General features: G+C 36.6%; 1 protein-coding gene across 8 annotated transcripts in view; it reads left to right on the forward strand.

Annotated features, from left to right (window-relative positions):
• The window catches only part of PTPN13 (protein tyrosine phosphatase non-receptor type 13), a 204,421-nt gene that overhangs the window by 138,566 nt on the left and 50,552 nt on the right, over positions 1-15,303 (forward strand). For 4 of the 8 annotated variants that reach the window (XM_032400721.1, XM_032400723.1, XM_032400726.1 and 1 more), the window contains exons 18-22: positions 3,921-4,338; positions 4,479-4,576; positions 6,139-6,195; positions 14,481-14,570; positions 15,110-15,217. In XM_032400721.1, coding sequence (XP_032256612.1) covers positions 3,921-4,338; positions 4,479-4,576; positions 6,139-6,195; positions 14,481-14,570; positions 15,110-15,217 — 771 coding nt within the window. The remainder of the gene's footprint in view (positions 1-3,920; positions 4,339-4,478; positions 4,577-6,138; positions 6,196-14,480; positions 14,571-15,109; positions 15,218-15,303) is intronic. The other 4 variants (XM_032400724.1, XM_032400725.1, XM_032400727.1 and 1 more) reach the window with 2 other exon arrangements.

Genomic DNA, 15,303 nt, shown 5'->3' on the forward strand with positions numbered 1-15,303 from the left:
GGTGACACTTGAACTGGAATTTGAAGGACAAAAGTAACTAAGTAGGTTGAAGATAAATGGAAGGGGTTTCCAGGTGAGGGTAAAAAAAAGAAACAAGGCAGGGGGCAAGGGGAGTATGCACCCAGTGATGTGTTACATAGTATAACAGTTTGGGGGTGGCAGATTTCCCACCTATTAGTTTTACTTGAGTGTGTCCCTCTTCAGCGACTGAGATCAGTAACCCCCATACCCAGTATAAATGGTCAGAAGAGTGATTTTAGTTCCTTTTGAAAAGGAACGAGCAGAAGAAACTAATTCAGCTCTGAAAAAATATATCTTCATCAGAACTGAAATATTTAAAACTGACTCTGCAAGACCACATGAAGAGATTAAAGTTATACAAAATCTAGTTCTGCATAGTAAATTCTTATAGACTTCTGTGAAATACTCAGAAGAATTAGATTTTTCAATTTAATGGAATAGCACTGATGACCTTGTGTAGCAGAGTCCTGTGAATTCTGTATCCAAACTTTCTCACATCCTGAAATATTACAAAAAAATGTATTCCCCGTAGGATCAGACTGGGGTGATGGCAGCCTATGAATAGATGTTTCTCAGCCATTCAGAGTCAAGATGGTAGGGGTGTATGCTTATTAAAAATGAAGATTCCAGAAACCTACCTGAAATTTGGTGAATCACCATCTTTGGGTATTGGGTCCCTGGAATCTGCATTTTAACAGGCTTTCTTCAGTAATGGTTTTTATGCATGCTAAAATATGGTAACTACTGCTGTAATCTCATTATTCCTTTTCTTTACCTACTTTGCTCTGCTAAAAAATTGTATGCTCTTACATATTTTAAAAGTGCAGTGAAATATCAAACTTATTAGAGCTATTCGTACTTGGACTAATACTCTAGTCAATAACAAACCAAAATTGAACAATTGAAGGTTGCATCATTACAGACGTAGTATAATGTGCTATTATGAAAAAAATCAGAAGACAAAACTACGAAGCCAGCCTTTCATCCTCAGCATTTCTTATACTGAAGAACAAAATAGTGTAGTAGTTAATTAACAACATGAACTCTGGAACCAGACGGCCAGGATCCAAACCTTGCTCTATTACTTATAAGCTCTGAAACCCTGGGTAGGCACTTAAACTCTGCCTTAGTTCCCCATCTGTAAAATGATTATCATAATGATAATACCTACATCGTGAGGTTGTTGTGAAGATGAAATGAATTCATACATGTAAGCACCTTAAAGGTGTCTGGCACAGAGTAAGTATTGAATAAATATTCATTATTGTTATCATCACCATCATCAATATTGTCTTACCACTACTACCACTACTAATAGTAGTATAATGACTCCGTAGGAAAGTAACTGACTTCTAGGAGTCTCATTTTCCTCATCCATGGAGTGGGAATACCCTATGTATCTCACAGGTTTCCACCAAGGAACACACAGCTGTGTATCCTTGAACTCATATGTGAAAGCCCTTCAAGATGGTATCATCTACAGCTTTTCCCAGATTTTGTTAAACCTTCAAAGGAATTATTTTTTTGCTTAAAATGGCTTAGAAGTAACTACCTGCCTACTTAACTATCTGTATTAGACAAGTGAAAATAACTGGTGTTGTCTGTAGGAGGTTGATGGGCTGACAAATGTATGTTACTTCTTTGCATCATAGAATGTTGGTGCTAGAACCCTAGAGGCCTTTTAGTCCCAAATTTTACTGATGAGGAAACAGGTTCAGAGCATAGTGTCTCACCTAAACTCATAGAGGTCAAATGAGGCTGGAACCCTGATCTTTTCATTTCTATTTGATGAAAAAACTAATTTGCATAGAATGAACTTAAGATTAATAATCATTTATTGAGCACTTACTACTTGTAAGAGATGATGCTGGGTGCTGTGGAATAACAGAAATCAATGAAGTCGCTCTCCTCAAAAGAGCATACAGTTAAGTTGATGATATAAGGAAATATCAAACAGTACAAAGGACTGAACAATCGCACAAGCAGAGGTTAAGTAGTGTGGATGGCAGATTCTGTGTGGAACTAGCCAACCTTTGAGTTCAAATCTGAAACACTAGTATTAGGATGTAGGCTCATTCTAATGTCCTTTCCCGTCCTGGCAGTCCATATTGGAGTCCTTTCCAGGTGAAAGGGATAAAGGACAGATCAGATAAAATGATAGTTTATGCTCCCATCCAGTGAATATATGCACCATTTTAAGTCTTACCCAGGACTAGGCTATGAATGGATTTGACTAGCATAATCTTGGGTATGTTTACAAAACAGTCCGTCCCTTTTTCTGTCAAAGTATGGTCTACATTTCCTTAAGGGTGAAGAAACCTGTTGGGTATAAAGGTATATCCTGGTAGTTGAATCTGTGTAAGACTAAGTTTTGCATCTTTAATTACAGTCTGCTCTCAAAGCAAAAGAAAATGGAAATCATGTTATCTGCTCTAATAAAACTGTATTTTAAGCTAAAGATCATTCTGGGAATATTTAAACCAATATTTTATTTTTATTCTCATGTTTTAATTTGGTGTCCACTTCCAGTTCAGTGAAAGGACATTGAATTTTCCTGTTGACAATGAAACATGTTTATTTAAACTTCATTCTGATGCATTTTAAAAATCTCCTGTGTTTTCCTATCTCTTTATGCCTGAGGTGAACTATTAATTATTAATCTTGCTAGGAATTAGAAGGTAAATGAAACAGAATCTAAAGATCTAAGTCAGCAGCATTTGATCTTTTCTTTTTAAAAGGAAGTTTTTGCAGCCATGGTGGTCAAGCTGTATTTCCTTATAGTGTGCAACAAAGGGTTGGTACTTTCCATTGGAGGCACCAAATGGGGAATGCCTTGTAATGTGGATTACCAGTGCCTGAACTAAATCATTTGAAATTTTGTGCTCCTGGCCCTTTATTTACATGAAAGGATTTTGATGCTAAAATTCTGTGATACAGTGCTTTTGTTAATAGGCTCAAATGCTCAAATACTGCCGTGACATTGGCTCTCACAAAATAGAATAAGCCAAGCACTTGTCATAGAGTATCTCTAAATTTAGCCTGTAAAAGACTTTGGATGTGTGTTTAGGAGTGAAAGGAATTCAAGCATAATGAGAACCCCAGCTCCTTGATCATGTTTATTAACAGAAACCAAAAAAATGAAAGAAGGCAAGTAATACTTGATTCTCCCATGGCTCCTGTGCCTCAGTCCAATCATGAAAAGTCAACCGAGTGGGAAGGTGAGATTGGCATAGTAATGAAATAACAAAAGAAATAATTTTCTGTAAAAGCTTTTTTTTTTCCTCCTCTTTGGTAACAGTTTTATTGAGACATAATTCCCACGCTCTACAGTTCAGCCACTGAAAGTATACAATTCAGTGGTTTTTAGTATATTCACAGAGTTGCACAACCATCACAATCTACCATGAGCTTTAAAAAATATAATAATACTCAACTTTTTCTCTGGGCAAAATTCTCCTCTGCTTAGCTTCTTTTTCATGTCAGCCTGTCTAGGCTCCATCTCTCCCTCTCCCCATCCCTGGCTTGCAGGGATTTTAGCAGAGACACCACTGGGATTGAAATTTCTGTGTCAGATGTTATTTTCATTTTTAACTGAGACCCGTAATTGGGAATTCAGAGTCAGCAAGCTTGAAGTCCAAACATTATTAGATGCTCAGGACTTATTAGATGAGGTAGGAGATGCTGACCAGGCCGTGGCTGTGAGAAAGCTACAGGATGGAGAGATGGTTTGAAAACCAAACTCCTTTTTCAGATCCTTGCTTGCCACACTTGGAAAGCTGCTACTCACGTTGGCAATCAAAACAATTAAAAACTGCATGCTGTTTTATTTATCGAAATAACTCTTCTCATAAAGGTACTGCGGTGTTTCCATCGTGTAAAGCCATCCTATTTCCTTGTAGAGAGAGCTTCGTTTAGGAGCCTGAATCTCCAAGCAGAGTCCGTTAGAGGATTTACTATGGGCCGAGCGATCAGCACTGGCAGTCTGGCCAGCCGCACCCTGAACAAACTTGCCGTTCGACCTCTGTCAGTTCAAGCTGAGATTCTGAAGAGGCTCTCCTGCTCAGAGCTGTCGCTTTACCAGCCATTGCAAAACAGTGCAAAAGAGAAGAGTGACAAAGCTTCATGGGAGGAAAAGCCTAGAGGGATGAGTAAATCATACCACGATCTCAGTCAGGCCTCTCTCTACCCTCATCGGAAAAATGTCATTGTTAACATGGAATCCCCACCACAAAGCATTGCGGAGTTGGTAGGAAAACCATTACACCAGATGGCAAGATCCGATACAGAATCTTTGGCAGGATTCACAAAACTTAATAAGTAAGAACATAATTACCCAACTACATATTATTTGTAAATTCTACATTTCATACATTTGTTTTTGTTTTGACGTTTTATTATTTTCACCATATTTTTTTACATTGACACATCCCCCTCCTACCTTCCTTTTCCCTCTTTAGTTCAAAGTCTGTTGCAAGTTTAAATAGAAGTCCTGAAAGGAGGAAACAGGAATCAGACTCCTCATCCTTTGAAGACCCTGGTCAAGCATATGTTATAGGTCAGCATAAACAAGCTTACCTTCTTTCTCCCATACCTCATGCTCATGGTGAAATGAACGAAATAATGTTAGTGACCAATATATTATTTTTGCTTCTATGTCCTAATTGCCAAAGCTGCTTTTGAATATGAAATTTTAGGCTACTTAAAATGCACCAAGTCAAATCAAAAACTGATTTAACAGGTGATTACTTCAAGGCACAGACTGTTACTTCACTTTCTCTTGGTCACAGTTAAAAACTGTGACGGTCATACTGAGAGAACCCAGACAGTCTGGTACCATGGCTTTGGACAGTCTTCCTTTGGATTTTCCATACAAGCCTGTGGCAGTGGGCTCCACTATACTGTATTTTTTAAAGAAAGGTTTATTTAGGGTACTTTCAGCTTAGCACGAATGCAGTTATCTCTCAAACCAGATAATTTTTATGAAATGTGCTGTGGTCGGTAGGTGGAAATTCTTAGTTGATTTGAGTTTTTTTTTTCCAATTCTCCCAGCTAGCTGAGGCATATTAAGTATGTAAGTAAAGAAGTTTATAAACACATACTATCTTATGAGATAAATAGTTCAATATCCTGTTGCTTTATGCATCTTAAAAGGGAAATGCACTGGAATCTTACAGAAGAGTAGATATTTAAGCAGAGAGGTGTGAACTCAGAATAGGAGACAGCTGGGGAGACAAAAGAGAAACAAGGACACCCTCTTCTGCTGCTGTTTTACCGTAATACTAGTTAACTCTCACTTAGACCAACGATCATTTAATCCTAATTACACAAAGTTAAAAAATATTTTTTTACCTGTAGTTGGATTGAAGATCTGTGGAGTAAATGAAAAGAGAACTCTATAGTTGGTAGATATTTACAGAAAGCATCATTACTTTATTAATGTAGGCTTCCACAGCTTTCAGAGATGATACTAGCATCAGTTTAAATTGAAAAACTTTCAAGAGATAAAAGGCAAGATTTCACCCTATAGGTCACTACCTTATGTGTTGAAAATAGCCTAAGAAGACGCTAGTTCAATCTTTTAGAAAATACTTTTCAAAGAGTATTCATATATAATGGGATCCCATATAGATTCTAAGCTATTTTCATTAGAAATGCTTTCGTCTACATAAAAATCCATCACATACCAGATGTAGAAGAGTAAATATTTCATTGAAAAACACAGATAGAATAAAACTCACTCATGAAAGAAAATTTATTTTCCACATGTTTTTTGATTAAGATTATTCATTCTTACTGAATATTAAATTTTCTTTTAACATTTAAACAAATGCTTTTAAAACTCATTTCAGTTTCATCATTTCATATTTGACATATCAAAATGTCATTGCCAGAAACAATACGTTTGTGTTTAAATTTATTCTGTAAAACAAGCTGATATGCTTAACTTGGACATTAGAAATAGTAAATAAGCCCATTGTGGGAAGACATTTTTCTGGGTGTAAATTAAAAAAAAAATGTTGCCGCCTTAATGTTTTGATTTTTATGAATTTAACAGAAATTACTAATATAGTATCTGACCATTTTATAAACTGTCTAATAATTTAATTTATACCACAGGAATGACTTTGCATAGTTCTGGAAATTCTTCATCCCAAGTACCCTTAAAAGAAAATGGTAGGTTTACAAAATGTTTTTCCCCTCATTTCCATCATATCTTTTCTCTTGTACCTTATGAGATAGTCTTGGACATAATATTGAAGAGTCTTCAATTCCATGCTAAGGATTTTAGGTCTTACACTGTAGTCAAAGGAGAGTTGTATTTTTCAGCACCATGGTGATGTGATGGGACCTGTGATTTATACTAGATGATGAACTAGAGAAATGACAAAGTATAAATAAGGACACCTGGAAAGCTAAGATAGTTCAGGTGTAAGATAATCTTGATTAAAGAGTTTTAACTTAGGCAGTTATTTTAACTGAGGATGCTTGAGCTGGATCTTGAGATAAAAGGACGAAATTCAGACAGAATGTTGTGGATATGCATTCCAGACCAAGGTCATAGTGTGATCAGGCAGGGATACAAGTGAGAGGGTAACAGATTCAGGGCACTACAAGGGTCTCAATATGGAGACTTGGGGCCAGAGTGATGCTCGAGAACTAAATAGGGACTAGCTCCGAGTCTTATCCTAAATATTATGGAAAGAATTTGAAGGGGTGCCTGGATGGCTCAGTTGGTTGAGCATCCAACTCTTGGTTTCAGCTCAGGTCATGATCTCATGGGCCATAGGATCAAGCCCACATGGGGCTCCATGCTCAGCGGGAGTCTTCTTGAGATTCTCTCCCTCTACCTTTGCTCCTTCCCCCACTCACGCATGGGTGCTCTCTCTCTCAAATCTTTTTTTAAAAAAGAATTTGGGGGTGCTTGCATGGCTCAGTCGGTTAAGCATCTGCCTTTGGCTCAAGTCATGATCCCAGGGTCCTGGGATGGAGCCCTACATGGGGCTCCCCACTCAGCAGAGAGTCTGCTTCTCCCTCTCCTTCTGCCGCTCGCCCTGCTCATGTGCTGTCTCTCTCTTTCTTTCAAATAAATAAAATAATTTTAAAAAAAGAATTGAAGGCTTTAAGTGTTTACAGTTTAAAAGGAGTCTAAGAAGTAACAAAAGTGTAGGAAGAAATTTTGTGTAGTGACTTGAGTCGGTGGATTCAAATTTTTTCGTTTAGATTATAAAATACTCTCATCTACATTATCTTATCTGATCTTTCTAACAACATTCATGGGTAGAAAGAACATTTTAATACTGTGTATATACAGCTTTCCTCCAAAAATGTTTCAGTCTTACCCTTAAGTTTAGTTCTAATTTCCTGAGAGCTAAGGCAAAAATGAAGGTATGAGAGTGGGTTGAACCCTATGAAACTGCAGTTTTTGTAGGTTAAAACTGTCAGACACCAAGTGCTATTTTGTATAACTTTAATTTTCTAATAGAAATACCCACAGCAATTCTTCAAGAGAGGAAAATTTTTCTTGGAAGTAAAATTGAGTCAAAAAGTAAAAATATACAAAATATCTTAAATACTTAGCAAATGAAGGATTTTTTTATCCAATTTTTTTTAATGTATCCTCAAAAAATCTGAGGGCATACAATTGAAGAATAAATCAGTGAGCTTAAACTTGGGCTTAAGTTACTAAGACTGGGGCGGCTGGGTGGCTCAGTCAGTTAAGCATCTGCCTTCAGCTCAGGTCATGATCCCTGGGTCCTGGGATCGAGCCCCGCATTGGGCTCCCTGCTCAGCGGGGAGCCTGCTTCTCCCTCTCCTTCTGCCTGCCGCTCTGCCTACTTGTGCTCTCTCTCTCTCTCTGTGTGTGTGTCAAATAAATAAAATCTTAAAAAAAAAAGTTACTAAGACCATGATATATAGCTTTATGATGACCAAATGTCTCGCATGGACTGAATTTAGAATACCTCTGTGCCTAAAATAGCTCAATTTTAACAAGTCCATAAAGGTAAAAATTTTGACTAATGGTTATTGAGTGCTTACATGTGCCAGGCACTTTATGTTTAACCCCTCATTTAATTCCCACAACAATCCTATGAGGCAGGTGCTAATTTTATTTCCTTTTCACAAATGAGAAACCAAAGCATAGAGAGGTTGAGTTGTGCAGAAGGTCATGGAACTGGCAAGTGCTGGAGCCATGATTTGAACACATGATCTCTGTTTCCAGAGCCTGTATTCTAATCTACTCTTTAGACTGTGTGCTAGCATAATAATGCCTAATCATTTGTAGGTATTGTTTCTCCAAGCTAAACTTTTGAAAGAAGCTGGATAATAATCTATTAAAAGATGAAAACCTGAAGTGTGTTTAAACCTAGGTTCTGATGGAAAAGAGTATGAATTTACAGTGGACACCAAATGAGTAACATGTGCAGGGTAGTTGCTCTGTTTAAACCTTCAGAAACCTCATCTTTGGAGGTTAGTGCCCCCTGCTGAGGAAGGTGACCAACTCACCTGCCTGTGGAGATGTACCCCAGTTGGCTTGCAGACAAGTCTGTTTTCTTCGAAATTCTCTTGGAATCTGCCCACGTAGTCCTGATTTAGTGCTCTGTTGAGAATCAAGTCTAAGATTCACACAATAGAACATGGAAAACACATTTTTCCAAAGAAGGTAACTGAGCATCCAAAAATTAAATTACTTGCCCGTGAATCAAATATAGGACTTCTTATTCTAATTTCAGTGTTCTTCCTTGCTGGTCAGGATTATGAGAAGACAATTAGAACTTACCATCAGTTAATATTGAATTATTCATCATTTAATACAAGAACCAACAAGTAGAATTCAATCTTAACCTTTTGTGACTTTCAGAGACCCTTAAGGAATGTGAAACTTGACAAACAAGATAAAAGAAAAAAAGGCATGAATCTTCTAATAAAACAGAGATATGGGAAGGTTTACAAACCTCTGATTGTGATTTCAAAAAAAAAAAAGTTCCTTAATCTTTAAAAAAAAAACCACACACTTCTTACAGTATTTCTTCCCAAGAGAGTAAAAACCAAAATAAAGAAAATGTAGAACTGATGCAACAATTATGTAAAATTGGTTTTCAGTGTTTCTTATTTTACTATAAATCAGGATTGTTATATAATTGAAAAGTAACTCTTAGCTAAATTTGTCACCTTCCTTCCTATCCAAACCACAAAAATGGGGTCAAACACTGGACTCTTAAAAATGAGATGCACTGTTCTTCAGTAAGTGCATACACTTACTTTATGAATCCCTAAATCATTTTGCGGATTAGAATATTTCATGCATTGGACTTTCAACCCATAAGGAAGGTCTCTCCTTATATTTGTATGCAAAGATATTCAGCGTATTCTAATCTTCAAAAAAAATTTTTTTTCTATTTTTCAGGTCTACATTTCTCTGAAAATTAGTGATGTTGATCAGTTATCTTTTCCTGTGTGTTGGCCATCTGTCTTTTTGGAAAAGTGTATAACAGGGTCCTGTGGTCATTCTAAAAAAAAAACGAGATGCAAAAAACTCATGTAAAGTAGGTTATTCAAGGGCAGAGGAACCTGGTACAAACACTGAAATAAGCTTTTTTCCCCAATATTAAGACTGATTATTGGGGCGCCTGGGTGGCTCAGATGGTTAAGCGTCTGCCTTAGGCTCAGGTCATGATCTCAGGGTCCTGGGATTGAGTCCCTTCTCCCTCTGCCTGCCACTCCCCCTGCTTGTACTCTCCCTCCCTCCCTCTCTGACAAATAAATAAAATCTTTAAAAAAAAGACTGATTATTGTCCTTGTGAACAATCTCAATTCCAAGTAACAAAATGTTACGTAAAGAGATTTTAAAGCACTTTGCTTAGTCAAATGTCAAGGACAAATATTATGTTAATGCTAGATTTTTCCATGTAAGTCTTAATTAGAATACATATAAAGTTGAAAATTATAATAAAAATTGAAGTCCGAAGTGCTCACAAAAGGATTCAACAGATACAGGAACTAACCAGAAGCAAAAAATAGAGTCAACTAAATTGAGACTGAAAGGAACTTTAAAGTATATTCAAACTAGCCTTTACATTCTATGGGTGAATTAAATAAGTCCCAGAGATGTTATGTGGCCCCAATTTATTCAGCTAATTAGTGCTGGCATGGAAATAAAACACCAAAGTTTCCATTATTATCCCCCTACCCTACCATTGGAGCAGTTAGTATATTTAGGTAGTATAAGAATGAAAAATACCTATCTTTGTTTTTATATCAGTATGGTGCTGCTGACCCATCATCTCCAGGATTTGAAATGGGTCCTCTTCTGTAGAGTGACTGATGGATTTATCTAGAGTCTCCTCCACCTACAGTCCATTTCCTCGTAGATTGGGTGGCATGGAGCTTCCTGATACTTGAAAAGGATCTATATCTATAACCAACAGAATCAGTTTTTCTTGCAAAAAAAATTGTTGACTCATACTCGGATTGATTACATGACTTTGGCCTTATCAGAAATATGTTCTTATTAGGAAATTTAGTTTAATTGTAGATTTATCTATCATTAGTATGTACAGTTACTTTTGTCAGGGATTATATATGTCCACATGAACGTTAAGAGAGATGAAAAAGGCAACACGGAAACAAATGTGTCTAATACAGAGAGGGTATACAATTTTATTTTCTAAATTTTACATTTAACAATTATTCTAAAGATATTTCCCAGGTAAACATTATTGGGAATGACACCAGCATGTGTTACTTAAAGAAGTGGAAATTTCAAGTTGAAGCTCTTTTTCACTTTAAAATATTCATAGAATTTGCTGTGTTCCTGGAGTATACTGATGGGAAAAGAAAATCCTTCTAGGATTTAAAAATATGTACTCCTTCAATATTAAAGTTTGTTTTTATATAATCATACAAATACCTCAGAAATCTCTTGGTTCTTGAAATATCTGGCTGCCTTCCTTTGAGATTCATAAATTCTATTCATATCTTTCAGTTTACTTGAGTTGTCCTGTACTGTTTACCTCAGATACTTCCTTCTCTGTCATTTTTTTTTTTTTTTTTACCCAAAGGAAAAGTATTGTGAACATCTACATGAATAGAATACATATAGAATACAAATAGAAGCTGGAGGGCGCCTGGGTGGCTCAGTTGGTTAGGCGACTGCCTTCGGCTCAGGTCATGATCCTGGAGTCCCTGGATCGAGTCCCGCATCGGGCTCCCTGCTCAGCAGGGAGCCTGCTTCTCCCTCTGACCCTCCCCCCTCTCATGTGCTCTCTCTCTATCTCGTTCTCTCTCTCTCAAATAAATAAATAAAATCTTTAAAAAAAGGAAAAAAAACTGGGCATGTGCACAGCACTGTGGAGTAACATACAGCTGCACGCCGTCTTGCCTTCTTTCTGTGCTCACATCAGTAACTTCACTGCATATCAGTGGGGGTGCGGTGGAGGACATCCCTGTTAAAAAGAGTGGGTTCAAAACTTCCCTTCCAAAAGAATATTTATCTCTGCCCTACTCAAGTCTTGCACTATAGCCAAGCTGATCTGTAACATTTCTCCGGGACCCTCTCTGCCTTCTTTCCATCTCAACTTTTGCTAATGCTGTATATTGCTGTATAACCATCTCCATAATCCACTTATTAAAATCTTATCCCATTTCCTTGAAGTCTTTATTTCTGGCAGGAAGAAGCCTCTCCTCTTTTATAGGCCTGACTCATGCCTTCATAATGCAGCTATTTCATTGACTGTTAACATTTCTATTAATCAGGCTAGGTCTTTGCTCTTGTAGCCTGATTGACTCAGCTCACATTTACTATGCACCAGCTTTCATATATATTATCTCATTTTATTTTCCCAAATTGCCTAGTGAGGGACTTTGACAGGAAAGTTGTTCAGTCAACATTTGAAGGATGAAAGAGTAATCGAATGAATGATTACTCAAATCCTACTGATGAATCCTTGAATATAGAGAGCTGAATCTGTTGCTTCTAGACATAAATACATTAAAATATTGCACATTTATTATGTGTGTGTGTTTTATATACATATTCTAATAATATTTTCCTAGGAAATTTCTTTTTATACCCACACACACACTTATTAGCCAAATAAGTAATATAAATAACCAATCTTGTTAGTACATACGTTGGGGAAAAAATGGCATTTTTATTCTTTGAATCAATACCTTTGACTTCTAACAGATACTCCTTAGGCACATTAAGAATATTGATCAGTTTTATAATTGAGGGCGAAAACACTTTGCATAAAGCAAATGGACTTTGTCTTCCCAATGGTGGTAAAAGTATACATTTAATACTTAACCTAACCTTATCCTCTTACTTGTTTCACATTATTTTATGGGTTTGTCCTGTTGTATTTTGTTGGTTCTAGCTGAAAATTAGAGATACTTGTCTATTTTAGGATAAAAGTATTTTGGATGCTTAGATGGTAATTTTAAGCTAGGCATTAACTAATTCATGGACTTTATGCTTATATGTATGTGTATGTACGTGTATACATATATATACATACCCAATATATAAGGTTCTTCACACCATTGTCCAGTGATTTTTTTCTTTTTGGAGTCTTATAAATTAATTAGAAATACTGAGTTACTACTACTCTTATTGATTATAACTAACTATAAGTTTTGGTCAAAAAGAAACAATGAAATAGGGACACGTATGCTACAGAGAGCTAGCCAGCTTGCATTAATGCTTAGTGTTTAAGGGATAAAGTTAATTTACTCCAGAGAGCAAATGATTGCTGTTATTTTTTCTGATATTAAAGTGATTTATTTCTAGAACATGAAGTATCACATTTGCATCATTTAAGCATTAATACATATTATGTAACAAAATTACTACTTTATTTTATAACATTCATACAATTTTAAATCGACGGGTAGTCATATGTTGGCAAATAATCTGTAATTTTCTAAAAGCTTCAGTATGCTTAAGAATTATACAGAGATTAATTTCAAAGTTTCGTTTATAAAAATTATCTTTCCAAGTGTGTTGCATTCATCTACCATCACTACTACCACATCACACACAAACCAGTTTGAACTGTCAAATTATAATTGATATTAGTAAGTATGTTACTTTGCTAGAGCTGCTGAAACAAGGTCCCACAGTCCTGGGTGACTTAAACAGAAATTTATTTTCTCACAGTTCTGGAGGTAGAAGTCTGAGGTCAAGATGTTGGCAGCACTGATTTCTTCTGCCACCTCTCTCCTCAGCTTGTAGACGGCGGTCTTCTCCCTGTCTTCACATGGTCTTCCCTCTGTGCACACGCATGCACATGTCTGTGTTCAAACTCCCCCTTAAAGGGCTCCAGTCCTACTGGATTGATTTGCCCTGAAGAACTCACGTTAATTATTTCTTAATCTGTCTCCAAATACAGTTAAGTTCTGAGGGACTGGGAGTTAGGGGTTCAAAATATAAATTTGGGGGTGGGGGTAAAGGGACACAGTTCATCCCATAACAGGAAGAGATGAAAGAAAGTGTGTGCATGCGTGCGTGTGCGTGCACGTACACCTGCTCAGATTGCTAAGTAAATGAAGTAATTTTATTAACATGACCCTTAAGTAGCATATTTATTGGTTTATTTTAGGAGATATTTGTGAATGATCAATCTACTAAAAGAAAAAAAAAGCCCTCAGTGGAAATAAACAGTAAACTCTAGTTCTGATGCTAACATTCCCTCAATTTATTTAACTAGCCTTTATCAAGTACTGACTAAAGGCGTTTTGCTGGGAGTGATACTAGCTGTAACATTGAGCAAGTCATGAACTATTGTTCCTCATTTGCAAAGCTATGATTTAAAATCTCTTTACCTGACTCATAAGATTGCTCCACAAATAAGAAGTAGATGAAAGTGCTTTGAGAACATAAATGTGCTAGCCAAGTCATTATTAACATGATTTTAAAAAAAGTAAATCCATTTTCCTCTTGTTGCTGCTTTACCATACAACTTACCATGAATATTTTATTCATTACTAATAAAAATGTGAACCACTTATGAGTGGAAAATTCTTAACATAGTGAGCATTGTCAAATTCAGGAAGTCAGCCATGATGTAACAGAAAAACAGTGTCAGAAAACTTAAGTTTAAGGTTCGGGTCTTGCCTGTACGAGCTGAGTAAACCTGCTCAAATCATTTAAACTCTTGAGAGTTATTTACTCATTTGTAACTGAAATATACTTATTTCACAGGGAATCATTTATGAGGAATTAACATGATAATATCAGTGGCATGATAATCACATATTGAACCATGTGATGATAATCAGTCCTTTTGTGAATAAATCACCATCAACATATAAGATGATGACATAATATTATTTGAAATAGAATTTGAAAGTGACCAAGTAATCTATTAATGAATTTTGTTAACATTTAAATTGGGACAAGCAGACAGTCTTAATGCCTGAGTGTGTTATGTTTATCTTAACATTATACTTTTCCATAGATGTGCTACACAAAAGATGGAGCATAGTATCTTCACCAGAAAGGGAGATCACCTTGGTGAACCTGAAAAAAGATGCAAAGTATGGCTTAGGTAAGTCACTGAGATTCTTTTTTTTTTTTTTTTAAGATTTTATTTGACAGAGACATAGTGAGAGAGGGAACACAAGCAGGGGGAGTGGGAGAGGGAGAAGCAGGCCTCCTGCCAAGCAGGGAGCCCGATGCAGCGCTCGATCCCAGGACCCTGAGATCATGACCTGAGCCGAAGGCAGATGCTTAATGACTGAAGCACCCAGGCGCCCTAGTCACTGAGATTCTTAAAGGGATGTAAGAATTCAAAGAGAAAAAGTGTATAGTATAATATTGGCATTGAGGCACCAGCCCACTACGGATCAAGATACTGGTTGCCCACCCACAGGCCCTTCACCCCACCCACCCAGTCAGGAAATGTGAAAGATGAAATGCTTACAAGCAAAACTTCCACTGAATTTAACAGTCCCATTTCACATGTGTTACCTATTTATCATATCTGATATAAGAATCTCTACACTTAACATGCATCGGACAGACTGCTCATTAGTCACTGAAAGCACCAGTGTCATGAAGATCTTTCTTAAATGTGTTGTTTCACAGGATTTCAAATTATTGGTGGGGAGAAGATGGGAAGACTGGATCTAGGTGTATTTATTAGTTCAATCACCCCTGGAGGACCAGCTGACTTGGATGGATGCTTAAAGCCAGGTACTTTACATCTAGATAATTTCCTAAGTACTTAACTGACAGGCATGAATTTGCATAGATGGCAAAAGTAGAACTCGGGCAAAACA

This window comes from Phoca vitulina, unplaced genomic scaffold (genome assembly GCF_004348235.1).
Source record: "Phoca vitulina isolate PV1807 unplaced genomic scaffold, GSC_HSeal_1.0 scaffold3, whole genome shotgun sequence".
Classification (NCBI taxonomy): Eukaryota; Metazoa; Chordata; class Mammalia; order Carnivora; family Phocidae; genus Phoca; species Phoca vitulina.